Source organism: Chrysochloris asiatica, unplaced genomic scaffold (assembly GCF_000296735.1).
Source record: "Chrysochloris asiatica unplaced genomic scaffold, ChrAsi1.0 scaffold00330, whole genome shotgun sequence".
Lineage (NCBI taxonomy): Eukaryota > Metazoa > Chordata > Mammalia > Afrosoricida > Chrysochloridae > Chrysochloris > Chrysochloris asiatica.
Window position 1 is genome coordinate 2,450,600 of NW_006408848.1, and position 27,180 is coordinate 2,477,779.

Here is a 27,180-nt window from a genome sequence, read left to right on the forward strand (position 1 = left end):
AGAGCCCTGTTGTTCTAAAGCTGTGCCTACATCATTTTTTACCTCTGTCCCATTTAGCCCATTCATACCTGTCTATTTGTTCTCCCTTCTGCTTTGTTCTTCGATTCCCCTCTCCCTACTTGTATGTTGCCCTCCTCCCCAATACCCAAATTATCCTGTGTCTATTCCCTATCCTGTGCTCCACCTTCCCCTTCCATCCCTTATATCCTAGCAACCAGCTAAGAATCCACTTTAGTGGATTAGTATGGGTTCTTTTTCTTAGTCTTTTATATTAGTGGTCCTATGCAATTATTTTTCCTTTTGTGACTGACTAATTTCACTCAACATAATGCCCTTAAGGTTCATCCATGTTAGGAAGTGGCACGCAGCTTCCTTGTTATTTTTCAAGGTAGCATAGTACTCCATTGTGTGATATGTACCACAGCTTGTTTAGTCATTGTTTCTTAGAAGAGTAAATAAAGGAGCAGAAAGCACAATTAAGAGATTAACATTAACTTTAAGTAGATGTTAATGTTATATGTAGATCACAGTACATTTACTGTAAAATGTTAAAGGAAAAAAAAAAGAGGTATAGCCAGAACCAACAGATAATAAGTTGTTGTTGCTAAGTGCCATCACAGCAGCCCTGAATAGGGATATTGAGGAGCAGCTGGCTGACTTTGAGGTTAGCAGTCCAGTGCTTATCCTACAGCACTGCACCAGGACTCCAACAGATTACTCTGAAAAAGATTCTATCTTCCCAAAAGAAGGAAGAATGGAGAAACAGACGAACAAAAAATAGATGGAACAAATTGCAAACAATTAGTAAATCGGAAGGCCTAAATACACTATATCATTAATTATATTAAATATTAATGGACCAAATACACCATAAAAAAGAAGATATCAAAATGGATGAAGAAAGCAAGATCCAGCTAATGCTGCCTTCAAGAGATGCACTTTAAATGTAAAGACACAGATAGGTTGAAAGTAAAGCATAGAGAAAGCTATATCTTGCAAACAGTAATTATAAGAAGGCTAGAATTGCTATATTGACACCAGATAAAGTAGACTTTAAGGCAAAGAGAGTTGTGAGAAATACAGGGACATTTCATTTTGATAAAAGAGTAAATTCAATCAGAAAGCAGAACAACCATAAATGTATATGTACCTAATAATAGAATTTAAAAATACATGAATCAAAAATGGACAGAATTAAAGAGAGAAACAGGAAAATTTATGATCATAGTTGAATTTTGTAGCACACCCCTCTCAGCAACTAAAGAACACCTAAACAAAAAATCTGTAAGGATATACGAGATCTGAAGACTACAAAGCACGCTGGCCTAATTGGCATGTATAAAATCACTCCATCCAAGAAGTACAGAATATATGTTCTCTTCATGAGATAGAACATATGCCAGCATACAACAAAGTCTTTTTCAAAACTCAGAAGGATGGAAAACTTAAAGGATGGCTTTTGAATACAATGATATTAAATTTAAAATACCAGTATGATAACCAGAAAACAACCATATATTTGGCAATTAAACAATTAATCCAAGCCTAAGAGGACTACGACAACATAAAAACAAGATTATTGATCAATTGATGAAAATGTTGTGACAGAGGCTCATAGGAATCTGACCCAGTATTTCCCTTAGGAAGAATGGCTCAATATTTGCTAATTCAATATTTGTGATAACTTTATAGAACCTAACTACTGTGACTAATGAGAAGCAATTGTATTTGACACTCTGCAAATACTTTATAAACAAATACTTCATATTTATGCATTTCTTTAACACAAATTGAATTTTGAGAAAGAAAAATCATTTGTTTCTAAAGTTTGTAAATATGAAACAATATATACAATTTTTAAAAATTAAGATAAAAATATATTTTAAAAAACAAAAATAAGGGGAGGAAGTCCTGTTACCTTGTAGGTCTCAACACTAACAAGCCTAGATCAGGAACAACCAAGCACAGTTTCTCCTTCGAGGAGGGAGAGGAGGTAGACACAGCTGCTCCTTAGAAAGCCCAGTCACATAGAGACTCACTCACCAGCTGTCTGCAATAAAACCCACTGAGTTTCCAGTTTATATTACGAAGTGACTGATTTCAAACGAGAGTAACTGATTTCTAAATAATACTGTTTCATTAACTAACTAAACAAAGGCAAAATTAGCTTATAAAATATTTCAACAAGTAAAATGGGACAATAAAAACAGGCAGACATGTATGAAATAGAAATATAGGAAAGAGTATATTCAGAAAGGCTTTGAGGTATTTAATTTCCTCCCTGTATTGACTGTCACAGGATGGACCAGGCAGTGTTTCTTTCTGTTGTACACAGAGTCCCTATAATAAGGCACTGAACTACTTCATATAACTCTTCTACCCATAGTCTTGCAACTCCCACCAAACAACCAATTTGCCTTGCTGGGTGTGGGTAAGAGAAGGTGGGAAAGGATGCTCATAGGATTATATGATTCAGTTGTGTGTGTTTAAACAGAGTTAATTGTGATTGGAAAAAGTTGGAACTCGAATATGTGAAAAAAAGTCATGACAGCTGAAGGAATGGACAATCTCACTACCACCAAAGAAGAGCTAGGAGTGGAGCATGTCCTTTGGACCCTGAGATCGCTGTACACTGAACCTCCTCAACCCAGGGACAGAAAGCTGTGACACCAGAGGAGTGGCAGAGGAGCAGCAAAAGCATAACCAAGAGCCACAGCACAAGCCAGAGTGATGGACTTTCTGATCTACAGAGCAAGTAAAGCCAAGCGTCTCTGGGCAGGAGTCTAGTTTGCAAAGTGGAGTGTCCTTTGGGACACCAGAAGAGCTCTGTAACATTGCCTGGGCACAGAGAGGCCCACCTATGGGCACGACTGAGGTGAGGCTATTCTGACTGAAGAACTGTGCTCTGAGGATAATTGCCCCCGCACACTAATAGACCCTAGAACTATCAGCATAGTGTCTGAGTTCTATGTGGCTATTGCAGTGGATTATCAAACTCAGCAGGGAAGGAGACAATGCTGTGGGAGGAATGATTTACTACCAATTTTTGCAGCACTTAACAACAACAGCATGGGTGGGAGGCAAGAGAATGAAGAAAGTAGAGATGCAGAAAATGTTAAGAACTCGTGGGAATAACTGATACTTTATAACCATGGCATATCTATCATGGAACTCCAATGTCAAGGCTGACACTGAGATAGACCTGCTGCTGCAGGCAAAGCTCTGCTTTACATGAGAATGGTAATAGTTCTATATCAGGCATGAGACACCAGATGCCACATTGTATCAAATACATTCTTTTAATAGTATTTGTTATACCTCTTTCAGAAAAAAAACTGAGGTAGGACTTCTGGTGTGGCACTGTAGGATCAGCACTGAACTGTGAATTACAAGATCAGCAGTTCAAACCCACGAGCAGCTCTTTGGAAAGCCTGTACTGGGTCGATATGAATCGGAACTGAATCGACAGTACTTAACAACAATAATAGCGGATACAGGGAAAATACAGTAACTACAATAAGGGAAGGCCGATGACACAGAAATGTGAATACAGCTGTGAGTCAACAATCCACTTGATGGTACATCACACAACAGCAGCAAATAATCACAGACAAGGAAAAACACAGTAACCGGGACCTGAGGAAGGCTGAGGAAGCAAAGAGACATCGACACAACTGATGGAGCTGTCGATTCCATTTAACTCGGAGCTTCCTGGCAGCCAGAGGAAAGATGAATTATCTCCTGTCAGAAAGTAGGAAGCATTCCAGTTTCACTGGAGAGACAATGTGTTTTGGCAATAAATACTAAGAGAATTTAGGTAGTTGGGACTTAACTTGTGGCATTAAGTGAAATGATGGCCAGTCTCCTCAGTCACAGATTTATACATGTGCTGATTACCTATGATTTCTTTATATACTAACCTTCAATTAAAACTAAAGCTGTAGATCATTAATGTACCATGTAAAGAGAATTCTGGGAAAGGCTAACCTAGCATAATCTTGGCATTCAGCCTTCTAGCTGTCTAATTTGCAGTAAAGATGAAATAGTGCACACAGAACAAATGGGATGGACATCTCGTGAACACAAGAGGATGCAATCTAGCCACCTGCAGCCAAAGAGATGTTTTGCTTGAATGGCGGTGTTGTAGAGTCTGGCTGGCATGATCTTTGTTTCTTTCTTTTAACAACTTTTGTATTAATTATCAACATCAAAAAAATCATTAGAATGTACAGCTACTCTTGTAAAAATTAAGGGTGGGTTTTACATTTCTGAGCCTAGCTTCTCACATAACCATCAGTTGAGTACCAGCAGCTGACCCTTTTTGATGCAGCTTGTCCTCAGTTTCCCATGGTTCTGCTCCCCTCCCTGGGGTTCACTGCCTGCCTCCATAGGAGTCTGTGATTCCTGCCTTCCACTGCTTTTTCTAAATGTGACTTTTCCCCAGCTAGACTTCTGATAGTAACTGGAGAATAGATGGTTCAGGATATATTCTTCTAATAAGAACTTGGAGGCTTATGATACCATTTGAGGAAAGATGTATGCACTTGGAAATTTGGGGAGAGGGTACTATAGGATATTTACGGCTATGAAAATTAAGACACTTAACTAGTATTCTTGCTTGGTCATACATATACTAGTAGGCAACACTAGCTTTCTTCTTCTTCCCCCAGGCCCAACTTTGTCTATGCCCCCCTTTCTCCCCCCAGTTGGCTCATTTTGAAACAGGTGTTAAAGATGGCCTGTTTACCACACTGCTCTCCTCCCTCATAAAAATCCTATCTCAAATGAAACAAGATGGCGGCTAGATGTTAGAAACATTCCCCTGACCTACTTCATTCTGAGCAGCCCAGCCTTCATCAGAATGAATCTACTCCAAATTATGATACCAGCTTCAAAAAGTTTATACTCCTAGGAGTCAGCATTTGCTTCACATTTGCCTACTTTGGAAGCCCCTTATTTCCTCCTCGTCTGAAAGACTCTTTAAAACATTTCTGCTTGGAAATCTCCTCTTCCAGGAAGCACTCCTTGATTACCTATAGCCTCTATATCTTTTTAGAGGTATCAAATGCCCCGTAATTACCTATTTGCTGGCATAGTGACCCTACTAAGCTTAAGGACTTGGCTCATTTGTAAATGTATCTGCAGTCTCACAATGTTGTGCATGGTGCTTGATAGAAACTGGAAGAACTGAAAATGTAAAGAAAATGACCAGGTCAATTTTTTTTTAAAGTATCAAGTTTTTGTTAGCTTATGTACTGGTTGATCAACTACCAATAACTTTAAGACCTATCACATTACATCCTCCTAAAAAGGCAAAGAGTTTTCTAAGAGTACCTGGGTAAAAACTTCCAATGAAGTTAGACCTATTAACCACACTGATTTTAGCCACAATGAGGTGGCAATAGTGCTGTAATCTAAATAACAGAAACAGCACAGGCCATACCCATAATCCTCATCACCTTCCATGGAGTGATGACACATGTCCCGTAACCCCACCCTTGTTCTGACAAGGCACAAGTAATGCTTTGTAAAGTCTTTCAAAGTGGTGGGAAGAGCTAGAGATTCTCTTGGCAAAAATACAGACTTTTTCAATCACAAAAGGACAAATACTTTATGAGATCATTTTTCGAAAAACGTAAGAAAAGAAACATTCTTTGGTTACCAGGGATAGGGGAGGGAGGGGAAAGTTAGTCACTGGCTAGAGGGTAGACACATGTTAGCTCGGCTGGCAGGGTAGGCATATAAAAGAGGCAGGGTGGCAGAAGAATGATGAAGATAGGTGAAGACGCATGAGATAAAGGGGACAGAGGTAAATAGTGATATATACATAATCTCGGAACAAGAGTATTCTATATACAGATACATGGATTGATACATAGGCTGTATTTATGTATCTCACAAATACAGAAGAACCTGAAAGAAGATATTTGTACATGAGTATTTACCTTTCCTGCAAATGTTAACTATGAATGTGGTGGAGCATACATGAAGCAAAATGATGAAAACTTTCTAGATATTAACAAACAGCTTAAGGCAATGAGTTGCTGGGCCTGGGGGCTCAAGACCATAGTCTTAGGGGACACCATGGTCAACTGGCATAATATAGTCCATGAAGACAATGAAGACAATGTTCTATATCCTACTTTGGTGAGTAGCATCTGGGATGTTAAAAGCTCATGAGCAGCCGTCTAAGGTGCAGCTATTGGTCTCCCCATGTGTGGAAGAAAGAAGAGTAGTAAGAATAAAAAAGGCTTGGAATCAATTAGTCCAACTGACTATCGGAACATGTGAACATCAGTCTCCATAACACTGAGACGAGAAGAACTCGATGGTGCCTGGCTACCACTACCAACTGCCCTAAAAGGGATCACTTTAGTGGGTCCTGGATACAGTGGGAGAAAACGTGGAACAAAACTCAAAATTATTTAATTAGAAAAATAAAAAAATAAAGACTGGGTTTACTGGTTAGAAACAGAGTGGAGGACCCTATGATTATGACCCTTGACCACCCTTCAGGTCTGGAAAGGAACTCATCCTTGTGGTTCAGTTTTCAGCCAAACAGTAGGTAGGTATATGGGAGGATGGGGGGGACAACACTATTAAGGTATGCTCACCATGAAACAGACTCAAAAGGGCAACATTTCCTAAGGACAAAGTTGAGAAGATATGTGGAATGCAAATGGGAATCACAAGGAGGTGACAGAATACCTGTAGTTGCATGGATGGGATCGCAGTCATTGAGATGAAACAAAGTGTCTGATGTGTTGAATGAAAAACCAATCATCTCATCTGTAAACCTTCATTCAATTCACAATAAAACGTTTAATAAATTAAAAATAAAATCAACACAAACTTTCTGTTATGTCCTAAGGATAAAAAAGTTCTTGAAGGAGGGAACTACTGATTTCTGTAGGTCTCTCTACAAGTGCGTCCTACTCTGCATGGAACAAGACCCCCTCTAGCTCCATCAAGGAATAAACAAAAACAGAATAAAATGCAGAAAATGATAACCCACACTGTTGTTGTTAAGTGCCATGGAGTCGGTTCTGACCCATAGTGACCCTGTACAGGGTTTCCAAGGAGCAGCTGGTAAGCTTGAACCGCCGACTTTGCAGTTCAAATGGCTTTGCAGTGTGGCGCATTAACCACAGCGCCACATCAGGACTTCAAGTCCGAGTGCCAAGGAGAATTAGAGTCTGAGAAGGAAGGAGTAACGAAACGCTCATAGAGGTTACCCCTGCTCAATGTATCACATTGTCTGTGTCTACCTGAGACCTAACAACAACAACAACAACCTAAGGACAAGGGAATCCTTGTGTGGCGTTGCAGAATAATGCACTGGACTGCAAGGTCAATTTGAACTGCAAGGCGGTTCAAACGCACCAGCCACTCCTTGGAGCTATACAGGGTTGCTATGGGTTGTAACCTACTCAATGGCACTTAACAATAACCTGAGACAAGAGGATTTGTTGTGTACTTTAAGAACACCTCAATATCACAATAATGGACAAAATACTTATGACATGAGCCATCTGCTATAACACAGTAGTGAAGACACATCATCATTCATGTATGGTTTCATGTAAAAAAACAAACAAAAAACCCCAATCTACTAAAGAGAAAACAACCAGATAGAAAGATTATCTACTAAACAATTGGCTAGACTCCTCAAAAATACCAATGCCACTAAAGACAAAAAAGGAGGGGATGCTATTCTAGAATAGTAGAATCCTGGTGTGGCACTGTTGGATAAGCAAGGTTGGAGGTTTAAACTCATCGGCGGTTCCTCAAAAACTGTTACAGGTTTTTATATACATTATTGTCTATACAAGTTGTAACTGACTGAATGGGACTTAATATTCCAGAATAAAAAGATATGATAGTGTAATGTGTGAGCCTTGATTGGATTCTGGATAAACTAAAAGATATAAGAGGGACAATTGGGGAAATTTGAGTTCATATTTTATGAGTTAATTTTACTGGGTGTCATAAAGATGCTGTGGAAAGGGTCTCTGTTCTTAAGAGATGTATGCTGATATATTTATGGGTGAAGCATTATGATGTCTACAATTTTCATACAGCTCAAAAAAATTATAGTGAGAGAGAGAGTGGTGCAAAGTCAAATATGGCAAAATGTTAGTAATTGGTGACTGTCAGTAAAGGTTTACAGGGTTTCCTTTTTCCTATCCTACAGTTTTGAAGTTTTTTAAAAAGTTAGGGGAAAATAACTCTTAACAAGCTAGGTAAGATGTTCTGACATCAACTGGATATGCAATGTGGGGAATGACTAAGACTGATTTCTGAATGTAGCTAATAGAACAGTAACCCTCTCCTGGGAGTGGGTTGCTGCATCAGAATGAACACCCAAGGACACAGGCGCCAGTCAGGGTTAGAGCCTGGTCCTGGCTTCACAAGGAGGGAATGCCACTTCAGTGTATCGTGTCTGAAAGAAAACCAAAAGAATTTTGATTTGAGCAAAATCATCCCAAACTGAGATTTACTTTCATTGTTGCTACTGTCATTTGAGATTTTTGACAATGTGTTTCACCAAAACAATCAAATTTGGTATTCTTAAATCTGGTGAAGGCATGAGGAAGATGAACTGAAACTAGCTGGCACAAACCATCTTCCAGAGACGGCACACCCTGCTGACCTTGGTGCCTCATATATAAAAGTCCCAGAGCACCTGCAGCCCGGTCCACGGTGTCAAAGTCCTGTGGTGGCTTCTCAAGAGTGAGAAAAAAGTTCAAATTTACATACAGTCATTTAATATTATTTATTTTATTAGTAAACACCTGATTTGGTACAGCTTTAAAAAGAGACAGCACCTAGATAAACTGGATTATATTAAGAAAAATGTGGTATCAGAATTGGAAGGAGACTTATTAACAACCTGTGATATGCAGACGATACAACCTTGCTTGCTGAAAGTGAAGAGGACTTAAGATACTTACTGATGAAGATCAAAGACCACAGCCTTCAGTATGGGTTGCACCTCAATGTAAAGAAAACAAAAATCCTCACCACTGGACCAGTAGTGATCAATACAAATGGGGAGACGACTGAAATGATCAAAGATGTCATTTTGCTTGGACCAACCATCAACACTCATGGAAGCAGCAATCAAGAATTTAAAATCAGATTGCATTAAGCAAATCTGCTGCACAAACCCCTCTTTAAATTACGAAGAGCAAATATGTCAGTTTGAGGACTAAGGTGCACTTGATCCAAGCCATGGTATTTTCAATAACCTCATATGCACGCCAAAGTTGGGCAGTAAATAAGGAAGACTGTGGAAGAATTGATGCAAGTGAGTTACGGTATTGGAGGAAAATACTGTAAGTACCATGAATTACCAAAAGAACAAACAAATCTGTGTTGGAAGAAGTACAGCCAGAATGCTCCTTGGAAGTCAAGATGGCTAGACTTTGTCTCTCATATTTCAGACATTATTATCAGGAGAGACCAGTCCCTGGAGAAGGATATCATGTTTGGTAAAGTGGAGGATCAGAGAAAAAGACGAAGACCCCCCAAAATGGCAGCAGCCATGGGCTCAGGCATAGCAACGATTGTGAGGCTGGCGCAGGACTGGGCAATGTTTTGTTGCATGGTGCATAGGGTCGCTATGAGTTGGTACAGACTTGATGGCACCTAGCAATGACCTAGTTTTGCAGCAGATGGGGGAAAACCAGCAGGCATATGAATTAGCAGAACCTTTAGGGTGGAGATGGAATGATAACTTGGTAGCACATATGAAAAGCCTTAAAAGCCATTTTGTACCTCTAAGAAATGATCTGGGGAAATGGAGTCATGTTTCGGGATAGACTGCAACCCTACTCTTTACCTCCACACCCCATCAACGGTCCCTATGGTCCTCACATCTGGGCACTCTCCTCCCTCCAGGTTCAATATGCTCTACTCAAAGGGTCCTTTCTGAGTGCCTGGATCATTCCGCTCAGCTCCAGAGCTCCTCTTCAGAGAGGCTGTGTCAGGCATGCAGTAAGCTTATGGCTAGTACTTGTCCCTAGCTCTGTGGCCCTCACTGGGAGGGAGAGCCCAGAGAGAAGAAAGATATGATCCTGACATCCAAATGTGATCTGCAATTATTTTCTCATAGAAACAATGTTCACAATGATGGCTGGACTAACACTACAGAATCCCCTTCATTTACGTTACAGACAATTACGTTTCCAGAGTTAACATCCTTTTACAATGCTGATTTTAAGGAAAAGTATGTCAGGAGTTTCAAACAACCAAAATAACAAACCAACCTTAGGAAACACAGAAAACAAAGACTGTATATATTACAAAAAGGATTTGTGAGTCCAAATAGTTGTGAGGGCTCATTTTGAATAAATATTTCTAATTTAATCATATATACTCCAAGTCTACTTGGGGCTAAAAAATTACTGAACATTAGTAGACTATGAGGAAAATATTACACAGTGACATAAACCAAAGTAGAGCAATAACTTTTCCTGTTATCAATCCTGGGTACTGAAAGAAAGTTCCAGAAAGATCTTAAATGAGCTCCTCAATCACTGAGGACTATGCTAACATTCACAGACAGGTCTTGTCTGATCAAGCTCAGATCTCTGGGTGAAAGCACGTGGTCACCTCAGAAAATGCTATAGAGTAACAGTGTTCTAAACTTAAAAAGTTTTGCTCTGGACTTGGCTCTCAAGGATAACCAACATCTCAAAACTTCTGGTTCGGCGCTGTGGGTTAATGTGCTGGACTGTAAAGCTGGTTTGAACCACAAGGTCCACGGTCTGGTCGCAATGTGTTGGAACTGCCTCCATGGCATCTGACAACAGCAACAACAATTTAAAGTAAATAAGGAGAAGAAAAAAGGGAATAAAGGGCTGGACTTGTTACATCAACTAGTTAGATACGATGTTCCTTTCAGGCCTGTGCAACCCTTCTAATCTGTGAACTGGTCCCTTAAAGTTCCATAATCAGGTTACAGATAATCAAATTCTCTATAAACATCTTCACTGGAGGATAACTGATTACCTAGCCACTTCTTTCCTAACAAAAATCAAGTCTTCTTCAGCTAAGTTCCTAGCTTTTCTGGGTGTGTGGGTGTCTGCAGGGCTGTTATTATTAAATGATTCTTCATTGAAATACTTTCCTTTGTAGTTCTTAGCTACCAGGGCATCCCTCCACACCACTGCTGATGTCATGAGGGTAGAGACTGTAAGCATTGCAACCCACAGACTAGGCTGTTCCAAGGAGTTCTTGAATGGCTCTTGAGAGTGTTCTGGCTCAAGACTGGTGCCTTTGAGTGACTACTTCCACAACTACACATTTTTCTTGAAGCTATTAAGTCCCATCAGCCATTAAGCCACGAAAATCAGCTTGACTGTTAAACATATTTCATAGTCATAGTTATGCCAAAATGCTAGGTTTCATATACAAATTTCTCTTAGGTTGTCCTCCAAAAACCACCCGTACTGAGGAAATATGGATCACAACAGCAACCATGGTATCTTATGCTTTCTTTCAATCCTAAAAGTATAATGTTGTTGTTGTATGTCATTGTATCAGTTCTGACTCATAGCGACCCTCCCTGTATAGAGTTTCCAGGAGCAGCTGGTAGGTTTAAACTGCCAACCTTGAGGTTAGCAGCCCAGCGATTATTCTATAACAGGGCTCTTGAGCCGTAATAATGTTGTTGTTGTTGTTATTAAGTGCCATCAAGTTGGTTCTGACTCACAATGACCCTGTGTAAGGTTTTCGAAGAGCGGTTGGTAAGTTTGAACAACCGATTTCATGGTAAGCAGTCCAGGGTATATCCTACGGCACCACACCAGGACTCCTGAGTGTATAATGTTGTTTTTAAGCACCATGGAGTCGGTTCTGACTCATAGTAACCCTGTGTAGGGTTCCCAAGGAACAGCTGGTAGGCTGTGGTTCACAGCCCAGTGCTGATCCTACAGCATTGCTAAATCCCAGAAAAGTAATTTCTCACGGAAAATCAGGAAATATTTGGAATTCTGTTTAACAAACTACTGTTACTGACAAGTTTTGCCATTCTATTAACCAAGTTGGGAAACATCCTGGAGAATAAACCAAACACACATGATGCACTAAGCCCATGGTACACACACCTGTGCTTTCCTCTACTGCAGCACCCGTAATAATTTGATCTACAAGTGATATTTCTAATATAAAGATCTGCAAAATCTCATTTAACCACAAACACTATTTACTATGAAGTCAGATGTTTCTCATGACACAGCTGCTGTCTAAATTCCACCCTCAGAATTAGGAACCTCAAAGGATTGCAGTAAGCATAGCAAACCAACCATAGGCATGTTTTTACCAGGTAAGCAGGGCAAAATATCTGAGAAAACACTTGGCAGCCACAACAAAAACAGCTGTGTGGCCTTGGACAAGTTATTTACCCTCTATGAACTGTGTTACCCTGATTTTACAGATGAGGAAACTAACAAGGCCTCCTTCAAGGTTGAGGATTAAATATGAGGACATATGTAATTGCCAGACATAGCATAAGTCAAGAAATCATGCTAGCGATTATATCCAGCTTTCCTTTTCACTACAGTTATTTGCCAAATTAAAGAAATAAAAATCCTAAACCACAATTTATGCCTTGGTTTTGATACCTTTGTTTTCCAAACTATTGTGTGACTAGGCTTAATCCAATTTATTTAATATGCAATGTAACAGAGGCTGGGGCGCCTTCTCCTTTATACAACAATGGATTCCATGAGTCAAAGCACTTTCTGAATTGCTAGTTTGCTCTTCCAGGCCCTGCCAACAGTACCCAAGAGCCAGCTTACTGAAGGGGCAGTCTGGTTCTAATGGGTGGGGTTTGAAAACGGAAGAAAAGTGCTTCTTTGATGAAGTGAATAGGCTGGACCTGTTCCTGTTCCAGTTAGCTTTAAATAGAAATCAGCAAATATACTGCAGCAAATTCTCTATATGAAATCCAATGCAAGAAAACTTCTGGGTTCCTAATGCAGGTTTGCAAATATAGCAACCATAATCAAATCACTGCTTTTTAATGGTTTCCTATAATGGTGTTTATATATGGAAGCTTTTTTCCCTATTGAAGCAATTTAATTGGAAAATGGCAAACGAATAAGGACAGGCAGGCATCCAGTTCCGATTAGCAAACACACTGACTACACTCTGTGCGGCAGCATTAATAAACTCCCACGGAGCTGTCCCCAAGTGCCTGCCCTCCTCAGGGACCTGTCGGGTGGAGAGGGGTGGGCTCTGCCCAAACACTCCCCGCACTTCCCCCGCTTCACCCTCAGGTTTCTACTAACTATGCTTTCTTATATGCTCCTGCCTGAAGCTGTCATTGGGCCCCCCTCTTATTTTCTGTTATAGGCCTCACTGCACTGTTTATCATTTCTTGTTTAGCTGTCTGCATCCTCCATGGCAGCATTCATTGATAACTCAAACATCTGAACACCTCCTATGTGCAGGCACTGGTATGCTGCTAACAAGGTAATCCAAGTCCCTGCCTGCCTGGAGTTTGTATTCCAGCAAGAGAGACTGACTGTCGTGGTGGCTAACTGCTATGGAGTCAGGCCCCAATTCATGATGATGACCCCATGCACAAAGGAACAAAATGCTGCCTGTTCCTGTAGTAACCCATGATCAGTTGGGGATTGGACCATTGTTATCCACAGGATTTTCACAGATTGATTTTCAGAAGTAGATTGCCAAACCTTTCTTCCTAGTCTGCCTTAGTCTGCAAACTGCTGAAACCTGTTCAGTATCATAGTCACACCGAGAATACATAACTAAATAAACACAAACACAATACATTACCAGGTAGTGCTAAAGAAGAACAGAGAAGGATTGATGCCTTTGGATTATGATGTTGGTGAAGAATAATGAATGTACCATGGACTGCCAGAAGAGCAAACTAATCTGTCTTGGAAGAAGTAAAGTCCGAATGATACTTTAGAAACAAGGATAGTGAGACTTTGTCTCGTGTACACTGGACATGCTATCAGGAGGGACCAGTCCCTGGAGAAGGAAGTCAAAAGACTCCCAAATGAGATGGACAGGCACAGTGGCTGCATCAATGGGCTCAAACGTAACATGGATTTGAGGGATGACTCAGGACCTGGCAGTTTTGGGTTGCTGTAAGGTGCCAACTCAATGGCACTTAAAAGCAACAACAGTACTAAGTACTATGGGAAAAAAAAAAAAAGGCAGAAAAGGGTAGAGTGGCTGTGTGAGTGAGTGGGAGCAGATGCTATGCCACTCTAGATGGGGCAGTCAGGGAAGTCATCTCTGATGAGAAGGCACGTGGGAATTTTAGGAACGAGCACTCTAGGCAGAAGGAACAAATAATGAAGGGATGCTGAGGCAAGAAACTCTGGCCAGCTCTGAAGGAGGTCAGTGTGGTCAGAGATGGGAGAAATGGCAAGTAAAAGAGGATGAGGTGCCCGAGTGTCACTGTCACTGTCGGCTGAGTGTGGTGGGCTTGTCTGGCTTGCAGACTCTCCTACTCTGGAGGATTCACGCGAGATTGATAAGGTACATCTGCTGAAACCATGACCAGGTGAGCACAAGATACAACCACACATAACAAAAGACCCTTGGTTGCAACATCATGGGAGGAGATGAAGAAGGATCCTTTGAGGGAACAAGTCAAAGCCTACCAAAGCATAAATGACTTGAAGACAATAGACTGTCCCTTAAAAATGACACATTTCAAGCAAAACACAAAAAGAAAACAAAATACTTACATAAAGATGTGAATGGATTCATGGAATACCTAAGGCAGAACTCACAGATAGTTCACATTGGGGAGATGAGAGCAACAGTCAGGCAGGAAGTAGAGGAAGACATTGCAGTTGCTTTAAATAAAGATAGTCGGCGGGAAGGAAGAAGATTAAAAAGACAAGCAGCAAAGAAAAATGCAATGGTATGCTTTCATTGTAGGAAACCTGGACATGCGATTGCAGATTGCCCAGCTGCCCTTGAGAATCAAGATATGGGCACCGGAATCTGCTGCCGATGTGGGTCCACAGAGCACGAGATAACCAAGTACAAGGCAAAAGCAGACACAGCTCTTGGTGAATTTCTTTTTTTTAATGTTTTATTGTGAATTGTGTGATAGTCTACATGGGAGAACATCAGCTTTACATTCATTCCATCATCCCTCATTTCATTGGCATAGTTATCATCCTGTCCATGTATCCTCACCCAACCAAGGGGTGTACCCTGTAAGCTTGCACCCCCCACCACCACAGTCCTCAGCCCCTTTCCATCTCATGATCCCGAGCCCCCAGCCCCACCATCTCTTGACGTTGTCTTCTCTGCCTCCATCCGAGGCCTCACTGCCTCTCTGGGTAGGATTCCGCTCTTCGCTCTTCTCCATTGATGGTCCCAGGGTCCTCCGCTCCTAGACTGATAAGTTAATCACTCCCCTCTTTGCTACAAAATGTCCATCTTTAGCTTTCCCACCCCCATAATCAGTCCTGATAACAATTATTCTTGGTGAACTTCCTTTTTGCAAAATGTTTAGTTTGTGGCAATATGGGGCACCTGTCCAGATCTTGCCCTGATAACCCCAAAGGAGTCTATGCTGATGGCGGTAGCTGCAGACTTTGTGGCTCCGTGGAACATTATATGAAAGATTGCCCAGAAAGTAAGAATTCAGATCGATTGGTCACAGTTGGTCGCTGAGCAAATGGAATGAGTGCAGACTATGAAGAAATTTTGGATGCTCCCAAGCTACAGAAATCCAAAACAAAGATACCTAAAGTTGTTAACTTTTGATAATGTCTACTTCACAAGATGCAGCTAGAGTTTCTAGGAGCCCTGTGTGATGTGGACATTGCCAAACACCATTTCCTGAAGTTTTGCCCATCAAGGAGTACTTCTACTGTTTGGAGAAGTTTAATGAGATTCTCTGAAACATGCTTAACAGGCAGAACTTAGGTATCAGAGACTATCTACCTCATGGTAGCAATCACCTTTTCTTAAAAAAGAATCACAAAAATTATGCATTAATGTGAACCACCCTAAACAAAGGGTGTGTTTGTATTTGGAGATAAACTTTTGTTATATTATTTTCTTCAAATTGCACATTTTATTATTTTACTATTATGATAGAAATTTATTTATAATTGTCACAAATTGCTATATTTTTAAAATACTGAATAAAATGTTACTAGTATTTGCTTTTTTTTTCTGAATATATAATTTTAAATGGGGTTAATGTCCATGTAATTAACAATCCCTTTCAAAGCAAGGTATTTTATGAATCCTAGCAAGGATAAACAAGGATTTAGTTAACTTTTGTTTTCATTTTGACATAAAGAATTACAAATTATTAAGTGTAAAATTAAAGGCCCCTCAATTTAAAACACACACACACACACACACACACACACACACACACACACAGAGGATGAGGTCTGAGGTGTGTATGTATGTTGGGCTAATGGAACACCCAGTGCTGTGGGACCAATGTAAGGTGTCTGGACATCATTCTAGGTGTGAGGGATTTATCCATAGAGTACAAATCTCATGGCAGATTCTGCATCTCATATCCTCAGTACTGAGTATGTTGTCTGGTGGTGGTGGTTGTTAAGTGCCATTGAGTTAGTTCAAGCTCATAGGGACCCTGTGTAGGGTTTCTAAGGAGAAGCTGATGGGCTTTAACTGCCAACCTTGACGTTAACTATACTACATTATTTATCCTACAGTAAATGAATAAAGGGCTAACTGACCCAATGGCACTTAACAACAAGAAATCCTGTTGTGGAAGGAGCTCTGGTAGCGTAGTGGTTTATGAGCAGGTTATGAGTTTGAAGGTCATTAGTTCAAACCTACCAGTCACTCTGCAGGAGAAAGATGAGGCTTTCTGTTCCCCAAAAGATTTACACCCTTGGAAGTCCTATGCAGGGTCACTATGATTCAGAACTAATTTGGTGGCACATAACCCTCGCCACCACCAGCCCTGGTGTGGTGCTGTAGGATGTACTTTGGACCATAAGGTCAGTTTGTCTCAAGGTCAGTAGTTCAAACCCACCAGCTGCTCCTCAGAGAAGCTATACAGGGTCACTATGAGTCAGAACGGACTCGATGGCGCTTAAGAACAACAACAATATGCAGGGCAAGGAGCCATGTTGGCACTACCAGATATAACTGCTAGATCGGCAGTTCAAACCCACCAGTCCCTCTGAGGGAGAAAGATGAGACTATCTGCTTCCATAAAGGTTTATTGTCTGTGAAACCCTAAACAGAACTGCTATGAGTCAGAACTGGCTCAATGACAATAGGTTTGGAGTTTTTTTGTTATATGTAGGCTGGAGTTCCTGGGTGGCTAAAATAGTGAAAGTACTTGGCTGCTAACTGAATGGTTTGAGGTTTAGAGTTTACCAAAGGTGCCTAGGAAGACAGGCCTGGTGATCTTGTTCTGAAAAAAGCAGCTACTGTAAATCAATGACACACATGGGATTCCCATGAGTCAGGACCAATTAGAAGACAGCTGTGCTTTTTGTTTGTTTTTATGTGAAAGCAGAGAATAGGTGCAGGCCTGGGACAGACATGGTCACATCCCTCCCACTCAGTCTTGTTGGGAAAGAGATAACCAGTGGTTACAAGGAAAAAAGATTGTTTTAATGAGGGAAAGGATGGAAAGAAATGATTTGAGATGAACAATTTGAAAAGCAGAGATGGTCTATTTGGCAGACAGGTGGACATCAGCTCCTACGTGGACAACCACTATGACTGAGGATCTCTGCTACCAGGAGCTGCAGGAAGTCCCAGAGCAAAGCTATCTATTGAAGTGAACATAACCCAGCTCTTCCCAAATGTGGGGCACTGATTTCATTTCATAAGGGAGAAATGAACACAGGGGTCAGCACAGGGCTGACCATTTGTGGAGGCAAGGGACTGCTTTGCTACTTGAACTTGTCCAACCACCCAAGGTAGCTTGGGAATTCTAGGGCTGGAGAACTACGATGCTTACATGAACTGAGGATGTAGGAGTTTGATCCAAGGCTGGGCTGGTCGCAGAGGGTTATGTGCTATAAAGTAAGCCCAGGGTCTGGGTTCAGGGTAGTTTGAGGGGCCAGTTTTAGACTGAAACTTGCAGAGGCACCTTCGCTCCTCACTGCATTTCTGTCTGGCGAGCGCTGGCTTGGAAAACTGCCCTCAATAACTTCAGCTGTATTTGTTGTTGCTGTTAAGTGCCGTCAAGTTGGTTCTCACTCGTAGAGACCCTGCGTATAGGGTTTCCGACGAGCAGCTGTAGGACCAGACTCGGAGGACTTCTGATGATACCTTCTCTGTACCACTAGCTTGCAAGTCATTATTCTCCCTATTTTCTTCCTACATGTTTGGCTGACCAAATACTGGTTTATCCTTTATGTAGTCCAAAAAGTGTATTTTGAACACATACTACAAACCAGGCACTGTGGTAAGCTCTGGTGATATACTAAATAAAATAAACATATTTCTATTCAATGGAGTTTACAAAGAGCATCAGTCAAGCAGATAAATATGATTAAATTTACATACATTTTCAATGTGATATAAAGAGCCAGCACAGGGACCTCCACAGTCTGGTGCTGAGAGGAGGCATTCAGAGGTGGTGCATTTAAACTGAGAGTGAAAAGATGAGAAGTACATTCCTGCCAAGAGCTCCCGCTGAGTCTCCTTACTGGTTAGTGTCCTCCAGGGCTTAGTCCCAGGCTCTCTCTACTTCTTACTCTACTGATCAACATCCATGGCTTTAGTTAGCAAACCAGCTACAAACATCCAGATGTCTTCCAACTGTTTTCTTCAGTCTGGACCTCTCCTTTTGGCTTCTTAACTGTATACTTACTGCTTCCTAAGCATCTTCATCTGGGTTCTTCATGCACCTCAAACTCATGCCCCAACATGACCAAACCAAAGCATATTATTATCTCTACTATCCGTGCCCTTTCCTGACAAAGCAAGACACAAATCAAAACAAACAACTGGTCCATTCACCATGCTTCCATTTTGGTGACTGGCCCCCTGTCCATCCTTTATGTAAACTCACTTCCTGCCTTCATCCTCTATTTCCAACCTTTCATCCACTTGTGCCAATTTTACCACCTTCTTTATGTTCATCTGCTTTTCATTATCTCAACTGGCACCACCTTAATCTGAGCAACAATTTGCCCACCTAGACTTTGGCAGTGTTTTTTTCAGCTGGTCTCTCCCAGTTACACTTGGCCTTTCTCCACACTACAGAAAGAGAAGTTGATTTGAAATGAAAATCTGATTGTCTCGTCCCCTTCCCCAACTATTTAAAATCTTTCATTCTCTTCTTGTAAGTCTTTGGATAAAGGTCAAAGTCTCTATCCGGGTCTACAAGACCCTGTGTGATCAGACCTCTGTCTTCCTCTTCAGTCGCTTGTCTCTCACATCTCTGTCCTCCAGCCACAGTGGATTTCTCTCTGTCCTCCATGAATTTAGAACGCATTTAAGCTTTCAAACCCCACTACCACTGCCACCCCTGGCTGAATACCATCTCTTCTGGATCTCAGCTCAAACGTCAAGGCTTGAAGTTTTTTTGGAACCATTCTAAACCAACATTCTCCTGCTACTATGCTCCTAATGTTAAGATATAGAAAAACAGATGGATATAGAAAAAGGTGTAAAATAGGCAAGATCTGCTGAAGGATTAGAAACAGAGTGAGGGAGGAGGTATGTGCACGTGGAGTAGGGGGTGGGAGTTCTTAGAAGTACAATATTTGATTAAAGTTTCTTTCCTCAACTAAACTTTAAGTTACATGAAAACTGCACTATACTTGCTCTTCCATCTCCTGGTTCTTCTATTTCTCCCCTACATGTCATTAACTCTAAGATATGGGGTTCCCCCTCCTTTTGACGCCATGCCTTTAGAGATCTAGAGAGATCTCTTTAGTTCAGAGGACTTCAAGGTCTGTACCCTCAACCCCAGTCTCTTGCCAAAGATGTAAGTAGGTATTTCCAACTAGACTAGTGATTTTACAACACTGTGACAGCAATCCTCAATTAGAACATTTTATGTAGCAACATAGCATATACACACACAAAAGTAATAAGCTTCATTTAAAAATACTGTCATTTTTTCCCTTGTCTTATTTATTTTTTATTTTTCATATCATTTCAAGATGCACTAGTGGGTCATGACTTGCAGTTTAAAACACACGGGATTACTGGGATGTATATTTCCCTTTAACCTCAAACATAGCACGTCTATTTACCAATCAAGCGTCCTTACTAAGCAACATGATCACTCTCTTAGTCATTCAGAAACAACAGGTTGGAATCATTTTGGACTGCGCTTTCTTATCCAACAATTGTTTAGGCCAATTAATTATTTTACTACAATGTATTGCCACCCCTTTTCTATCTTTTCTACCCTCACCTCTTTGGTTCAAGTTTTACAGTAACTTGTAATGCTACAGTAACTTAACTAGTTCCCAGCATCTAGAATTTTCAAATAGAGATGGTACATGTTTGAAATCACACACATATCTGTATAGAAGTCTAAATTTAGCTCTCCAGTTCCACTTTGACCATTGTAATTCAGGCTGCCTCGCATTTCTAAAATTCTTGTTACAATCCAGAGGCCAAACTCTGGCTTAATGGGAATGGAAGGCAGACTCACCCATGTCAGCCGTAACCATGGTGGACTGGTTTTCAGGGATGGAGACAGAGGTCTGGTCTTGATCCATGCTTTGAGAGTCCTCATTGACCTCGTGCTGGCTCTGACTGAGTTCTGACCGCAGTTCTGAGTACTCATCTTCCTCCCTGAGAAACAAGGAGAGTCAGTGAATGCCACCACTGAAAGGGGATGGAAGACAAATTCATAGAGTGAACATACTGAGGACAGGAAGGAGACATTCAGAGAAAGATCTCCCCCCAAGACACAGGGACCAAGATTTCTTTCAGGCCAAAAAGATGGCCCCACCTATGGACCTTTGGATCCTGCCACGTCAGGAGGGTTTAAGGTGGCTCTTAAAGATGTTATAAATGCAATACATCAGAGAAGCAGGTGAAATCAAAAGGCTGCTTCAGTATCCTCATACATGTCCACATACTGAACAAGATTCAACTTGCTGGAAAGTTTTTCCCCTTCAAAGATTTCCTAAAGAAATCACATTTCTTCACTCCTCAAATTGTGGGATAAAAAGAACTAGTAGGACTACTAGTATTAAGGCTATAGTGAGAAAAAATAAAAACAAAGATCGATGAACAGGAAGGAGTAGCACACCCCATCATCTGGAGGGTCCTACTGGTAGGCTTTCTTCTTGGATGAGTATGTACAGAGGTGCTGGGGCTGGAGCTACCAGAAAACCTGGACCTCATCAGTGTAAACCTCACTGGATCCTCTGAGTTGTATAGGGATCAGCAAGTCTAAGAAATACTACACTTGCTTTCTTCCCCCCCCAAAAAAGTGGGAGATGAAAAAGAGGAAGGAGTGAGAACAAAACTGGAAACAGTGAGAATGAGAATGCCACTCAAATGTCTAATTCTTTCAACTTGCTTTCACTGAAATACAGCCACATTCCTTTTTCATGCATACCTAACTTATCCTCAGCCTTTCGTGGATCCGTTGACAGCATTACGTATCTCAAAGCACTCGTACTTCCCCCCCTGCCCACAGCTCCACCACCACAAACACATGGGACATAGACATGGAAAGGGCAAAATCAACTCTCTTGGAAGTATTTATTTTGTAAGTGGGCCAGAAGAGAAAGCAGTCATGTGTTGGGGAGCCCACTGGTATTCGTTTAGCCTCAGGGGAGGATGTCTGTGAAGAAATCTAGAAGAGGAGAAATCATCTCAGCTTGGCATTCACTGTAAATTATCAACAACCACAGGGGCAGAAAGTCTACTGCCTTGGTTAGCGGGTAGACCAAGATGGTGGATGTTTGGGGATATAAATCTATAAATTAGAGAAAGGTGAAGAGCTCTTCAGAGTTTTTGGTTCTCCTAAGAAATTAACAGCCTCCTATGGGAATTATTCAGCTGAGTCCCTGATTTCTAGAGTATTTTTAATAAGAACCACTAGGAAGACTTTAAACCAATATAAAGCTGCCAGCTATGCAAAATATGAATTAGAATGGAAATGGTAATGGAAAAAGAATATATAGGTAATGTTCTATGAATAATTATTAGACATCTGCAAAAGCCAACAATAATTAGCTTTAGGAACAAAAACAATTAAAAAGTACTCTTTCTAAGAGTCACCTTTTTGGTAGAGGGTAATTGTTTTGTGCACTGACACATCCACTCTCCTTTCAATCAGCACTTAAAATTCTGATTTTACTTAACAAGAGATTTTGTATATGATGAATAAATTACCTTTGTTGCATAACCAACATAATCAGCTTCGGCTTGGCAGAGAATGTTTCACAGCCAAGAAAGCTAATGATAAATGCTGCTGCTGTTTCTCTTGTTTCTCTGGTGTAAATGGCATTTATAAAATCTTTAATAGCCACCTTAAACCCTCCTGGCTTGGCAGGGTCCAAAACATATAGTGCCTGCCAAATCTCCTGCTATGTACTGAATTATTTCTAGGGATTACTGGGATGAACTTTATAAATGAATGAATAGGAAGAGGGTGGGAGAGGGAAGCTGGTTGATTACAGGACACATTCCCTCCTGAGGTTAGAACGCAGTCTGATGAAGAATTATACCTCACTAGAAATGTCATCTTAGAGAGAAGGTTTTTACTGGCATGAAATCCAAAACAAAGACATAGGGAAGTACAGACTAGCTGCATTCTGTCTTCAGGAAACAAGTATGTTCACAACCTATTTTAAACTAGGAAGGATGCTGTGGGTGTATGTGGAGGGGTGTCTGGGGTGGCAGGATGAAGCAACATCAAAATGAGTCACAGGCAAGAAGATTTGAGACAGGTCCTGAAGGTGGAAGGGCATATGCAAAGGTTCAGAGTTGTGAACATATGAAACTACGTAAGTATGACTTAAACCAAGATAGGGCACAGGATGGAAAAAAAAAAAAAAAAAAGCTGAAGGAAACACTCAGGGACTTTTCTGCTAAGATAGGATTCTTGGATCCTGAAGGAATTTGGAAGCCACTAATTATCTGCCTCCAGAGCAATATGGTCAGACTGTGATTTAATCTGGTGGCTATGGGGAAAAGATTCAAGGAGACTCAAGGCCACTGACTGCAGAATTCCAGGAAAGAAATAATGAAGACCTTACCCCAGAGACTTACCCAAGATTTTGTAAAAGCAAGTAGTGAGAGGGAAACAGGTTCAAGAGCTACTTAGGAAGTAGAATCTACGGGATCTGGATTAAGAGAGGTTGAGGAAGGTGGCAGGGATGACTCCGAGGTTTCAAGGTGGATGGTGAGCCCTAGAAGACAGCAAGATCTCAACAGGAAATTGTGGTGGGAAGAAATACTCTGGACAGAGAAAGTAGTCTATGAGGAGTCTCAGAGTCTGCTGAAGGTGAGGTAACAAAAACAACACATGCAAGCAAAGCAGACTGTAATTAAGGGTAGAAAGCCACCTGGCAAAAAGATCAGGGAGCATTTTGTGCCACAAAGAACCAGGTATGAAAGGGTTAAATTTTGTTTTGTTCAAATGTGTTGTTTCTCCCACTGATCTTGGCAGAATGTGGATTTGCATATTCATCTTGTTTCCTATCTGCATCTTTCCTGAAAGGGGACTGGAACTCAGGACTGGCAAGTAATATGGCTAATTCTCCAGCACGTAGCTGACTGACACACAGGACTTCCTCTCTCTCCTCTACTATACAGACTCTCTCTCCTCTACTATACAGAGATCAGTTCATCAATAGCCACTGAACACAGATGTAAAAAATATTCTACAGGCAGTTTTTACAAAGGCATGGATCTGAGGCAGGCTTCCTATGCTGTTATGCTTGGAAGGGGGTCACTAACTAGTGATGGTGTCGAGCTGACCACACAACATCAGTCATCTCGAAGTGATTTTCTTTTTCCCTTCTTTTTCTGTGTATATAGTCAATTCCTGTCAACTAACAACTTACTTATTTGGGGGGAAAAATGCCTCCCAAAAGAATACTAACTGCTAAGGAGCTCTGGTAGCTTAGTGGTTATGAATCAGAATGCGAACCGCAAGGTCAGCAGTTAGAAACTACCAGCTGTTCCGTGGGAGAAAGATGAGGCTTTCTGCTCCCGTAAAGATTTACAGCCTCGGAAACCCTGTACAAGGTCGCTGTGAGTTGGAACCAACTCCACAGCACATAAAAACAATGCTGATAACAAGACGAGAATGTGGAAAGATGCAAGAAGTGACCTTTTTTTTTTTTTTTTTTTGTAGTGTCTTATTGTGAATTATATGATAGTTTACATGGGAGAACATTAGTTTTACGTTCATTCTATTCTATATCGTATCATTGCCATGGTTACAATCTCCTCCATGCATCATCAACCAACCAAAGGGTATACCCTGCAAGGCTCCCCCCCAGTCTTCAGCACACAGTCGCTCTCCCTCTCTGGATCTAAAGTCTCCAGCTGCTCCTTCGCTCCATGTCATCATCTCTGCCTCCATCTCAGGCATCACTGCTTCTCTGGGTAGGGTCCCGCTCTCGGCTCTTCTCCATTGATGTTCCTAGGGACCTCCGCTCCTAGACTGGAAAGTTATTCACTCCCTTCCTTGCTATAAAACGTCTACCTTTACATTTCCAACCCTCACGATCAGTCCTGATAACAATTATTCACTATTGTATCACAAGTAACCCATCGGCATTTCATTGCATCAGCTCTGCCTAGACGGATGGATACTAAGCACTGGAGATTCTGTCTTCCTCCAGGCCCCCTGGCTCTGTGTTCCCTCTTGAAAGCTTGTAAGTCAGTCACTTCTTGCCCCCCATTTTGGGTAGCCGATGTCCAAGTTGCCCATCCCTGAAGAAGTGACCACTTTAAACAAGACAACTGGAAGCTTTGATGAACTGGTGAATATGGATTAATTACAAGCAGAAATGCTAGTTTCATAATTAGGGAGTTGTAAAGTTTTCAGGCATTTTGCTTTAGAACTTGAAGCATCATCTCACAGAATTCTAAATATGCATTATTTCATTCCCTTAGGAGCATTTGCGAAGTGCTTCCTTGTTGTTCTATATTAGTCTTAATATAATAATGCTTAGGATTTGTTGTTGTTAAGGGCCATCGGATTGATTCCGACTCATAGCAACCCTGTACAGGATTTTTGAGGAGCAGCTAGTGTTTTGGACCACCAATCTTGTAGTTACGCAGTCCACTTCTTATCCTACATTGCCACATCAGGACTCCCTCTGTAATGACCAGCAGTGACAAAAATAAATAACTGTTCAAATTAGAAGTGATCTTACAGATCACCACACCTAGAATCAATATCTTTATTTTATAAATAAGACAACTGAGGCTTCAAGAGGCAAAGAGACTTACCCAAGATTATGTAATACGTGGGTATTCTTGTTGACGGTCAAGTCAGGTTTGAATCATAGAGAATGAAATGGCTTGCCCTCAAATGGCTATGCACAACAGAATGAAACAATGTCAGGTTCTGTGCCAGCCTCACAATCCTTGCTGCCATAGTTGAACCATTACAGTCAAGGTGTCAATCCATCTGTTTCATTGTCTACTTCACAAGCATGATGTCCTTCTGCAAGGAGTGCTCCCTCCTGATAATATATCCAAAGTACCAGTCTCACCAATGTTTCTAAGGAGCATTCTGGCTGTACTTATTCCAAGATAGATTCTTCTTCTGGCAGACCGTGGTATGCTCAATATCCTTTGCCAACACCATAGTTCAAATGCATCAATTCTATTCCTCTTCCTTATTCATTGTCCAGCATTTGCATGCATATGAGGTGATTGAAAATACGATGTGGTTGAAACACACCTTATTTATAAAAGTGACAACTTTACTTCTCAACACTCAGAGAGGTCTTTTGCAACAGATATCCCCAGTGCAATATGTTTGTTTAATTTCTAGACTGTAAGCTTCCATGTATGTTGATGGTGGATCCAAGTAAAATTACATCCTTGACAATGTCACTTTTTCTCCATTTATCATGATGTTGTTTATGGTCTAGTTGTGAGGATTTTTGCTTTTACACTGAGTTGTAATCAATATTGAAGGATGTACTCTTTGATCTCCATCAGTAAGTGCTTCAAGCCCCCTTAATTTTCAGCAAGCAAGGTTGTGTCATCTACATATTACTATATTTTTGCCACTAACATATCACTGATTGTTAACCTCATTGTTAATGAGTCTTTGCCAATTCTGATGCCGTGTTCTTCTTCATATAATCTACCTTCTCTGATTACTTGCTCAGCATACAAATTAAATTTGTGAGTGTTGTTGTTGTTGTTGTTGGGTGCCCCTGAGTCCATTCCAAAAGACTGTAAATCTTTATAGGAGCAAAAAGCTCATCTCCCCACTAAAGTGTGGCTGGTCAACTTGACTATGGTTCTAATCTTGTGGCTAGAAATGATGCAACTTGACATGCACATTTTCTGATTTTAAGCCAGGCAGTACTTCTTTGTTCTGTTTGAACAACTATTTCTTGGTCTATGTACAGGTTTTGCATGAACATAATTGTTTGGAATCCACATTCTTTGCAATGTTATCCAAAATTTGTTATCATCCACACAATGAAATGCTTTTGATGAATTAATAAAACAAAGGTAATGATCTAATGAGTGAATCTATTGTTGGTGTTGTTGTTAAGTGCTGTTGAGTTGGTTCTGACTCATAGCGACCCTGAATAGGGTTTCTGAGGAGGGTCTGGTGGGTTTGAACCACAGACCTTGAGGTCAGCAGTCCAGTACTTATCAATGAAATAGCAGTCCAGTATTGTGGCTTAAGAAAAATACATTTTATGTTTATGTTTTTAAGGACTTGATCTCATTATTCATTATAGGTGAAAAGATCTCATCAAAAGAGAATAAATCAATTACAGTATACTCTCACTATAAATTCCAGACTTCAAACTGAAGAACTATGAAGTCAGCAGCACCTGATAAGATATAACATTAAGTTTTCCTATAGCTATTTTGCATCACATTCATCATCAAAAAAAGAACATTTTAAGATCTCGAATCCAACACTGTTTGTGGTACAGTAATATCGATACACCTATAAGGAAGACAGTTAATACCACTATTATTCAAATTTATGTATCAACCACTAAAACCAGTGATGATGAAATTGAA

The 27,180-nt window shown here is 40.7% G+C and overlaps 1 protein-coding gene and 1 pseudogene across 1 annotated transcript in view; one reads left to right on the forward strand and one right to left on the reverse strand.

The window, feature by feature from the left end:
* MCC (mutated in colorectal cancers) overlaps positions 1–27,180 on the reverse strand; it is a 402,058-nt gene that overhangs the window by 128,675 nt on the left and 246,203 nt on the right. Inside the window, exon 4 of the mRNA XM_006875517.1 lies at positions 20,633–20,775. Coding sequence (XP_006875579.1) covers positions 20,633–20,775 — 143 coding nt within the window. The remainder of the gene's footprint in view (positions 1–20,632; positions 20,776–27,180) is intronic.
* On the forward strand, positions 14,544–15,774 carry LOC102814941 (annotated as a pseudogene).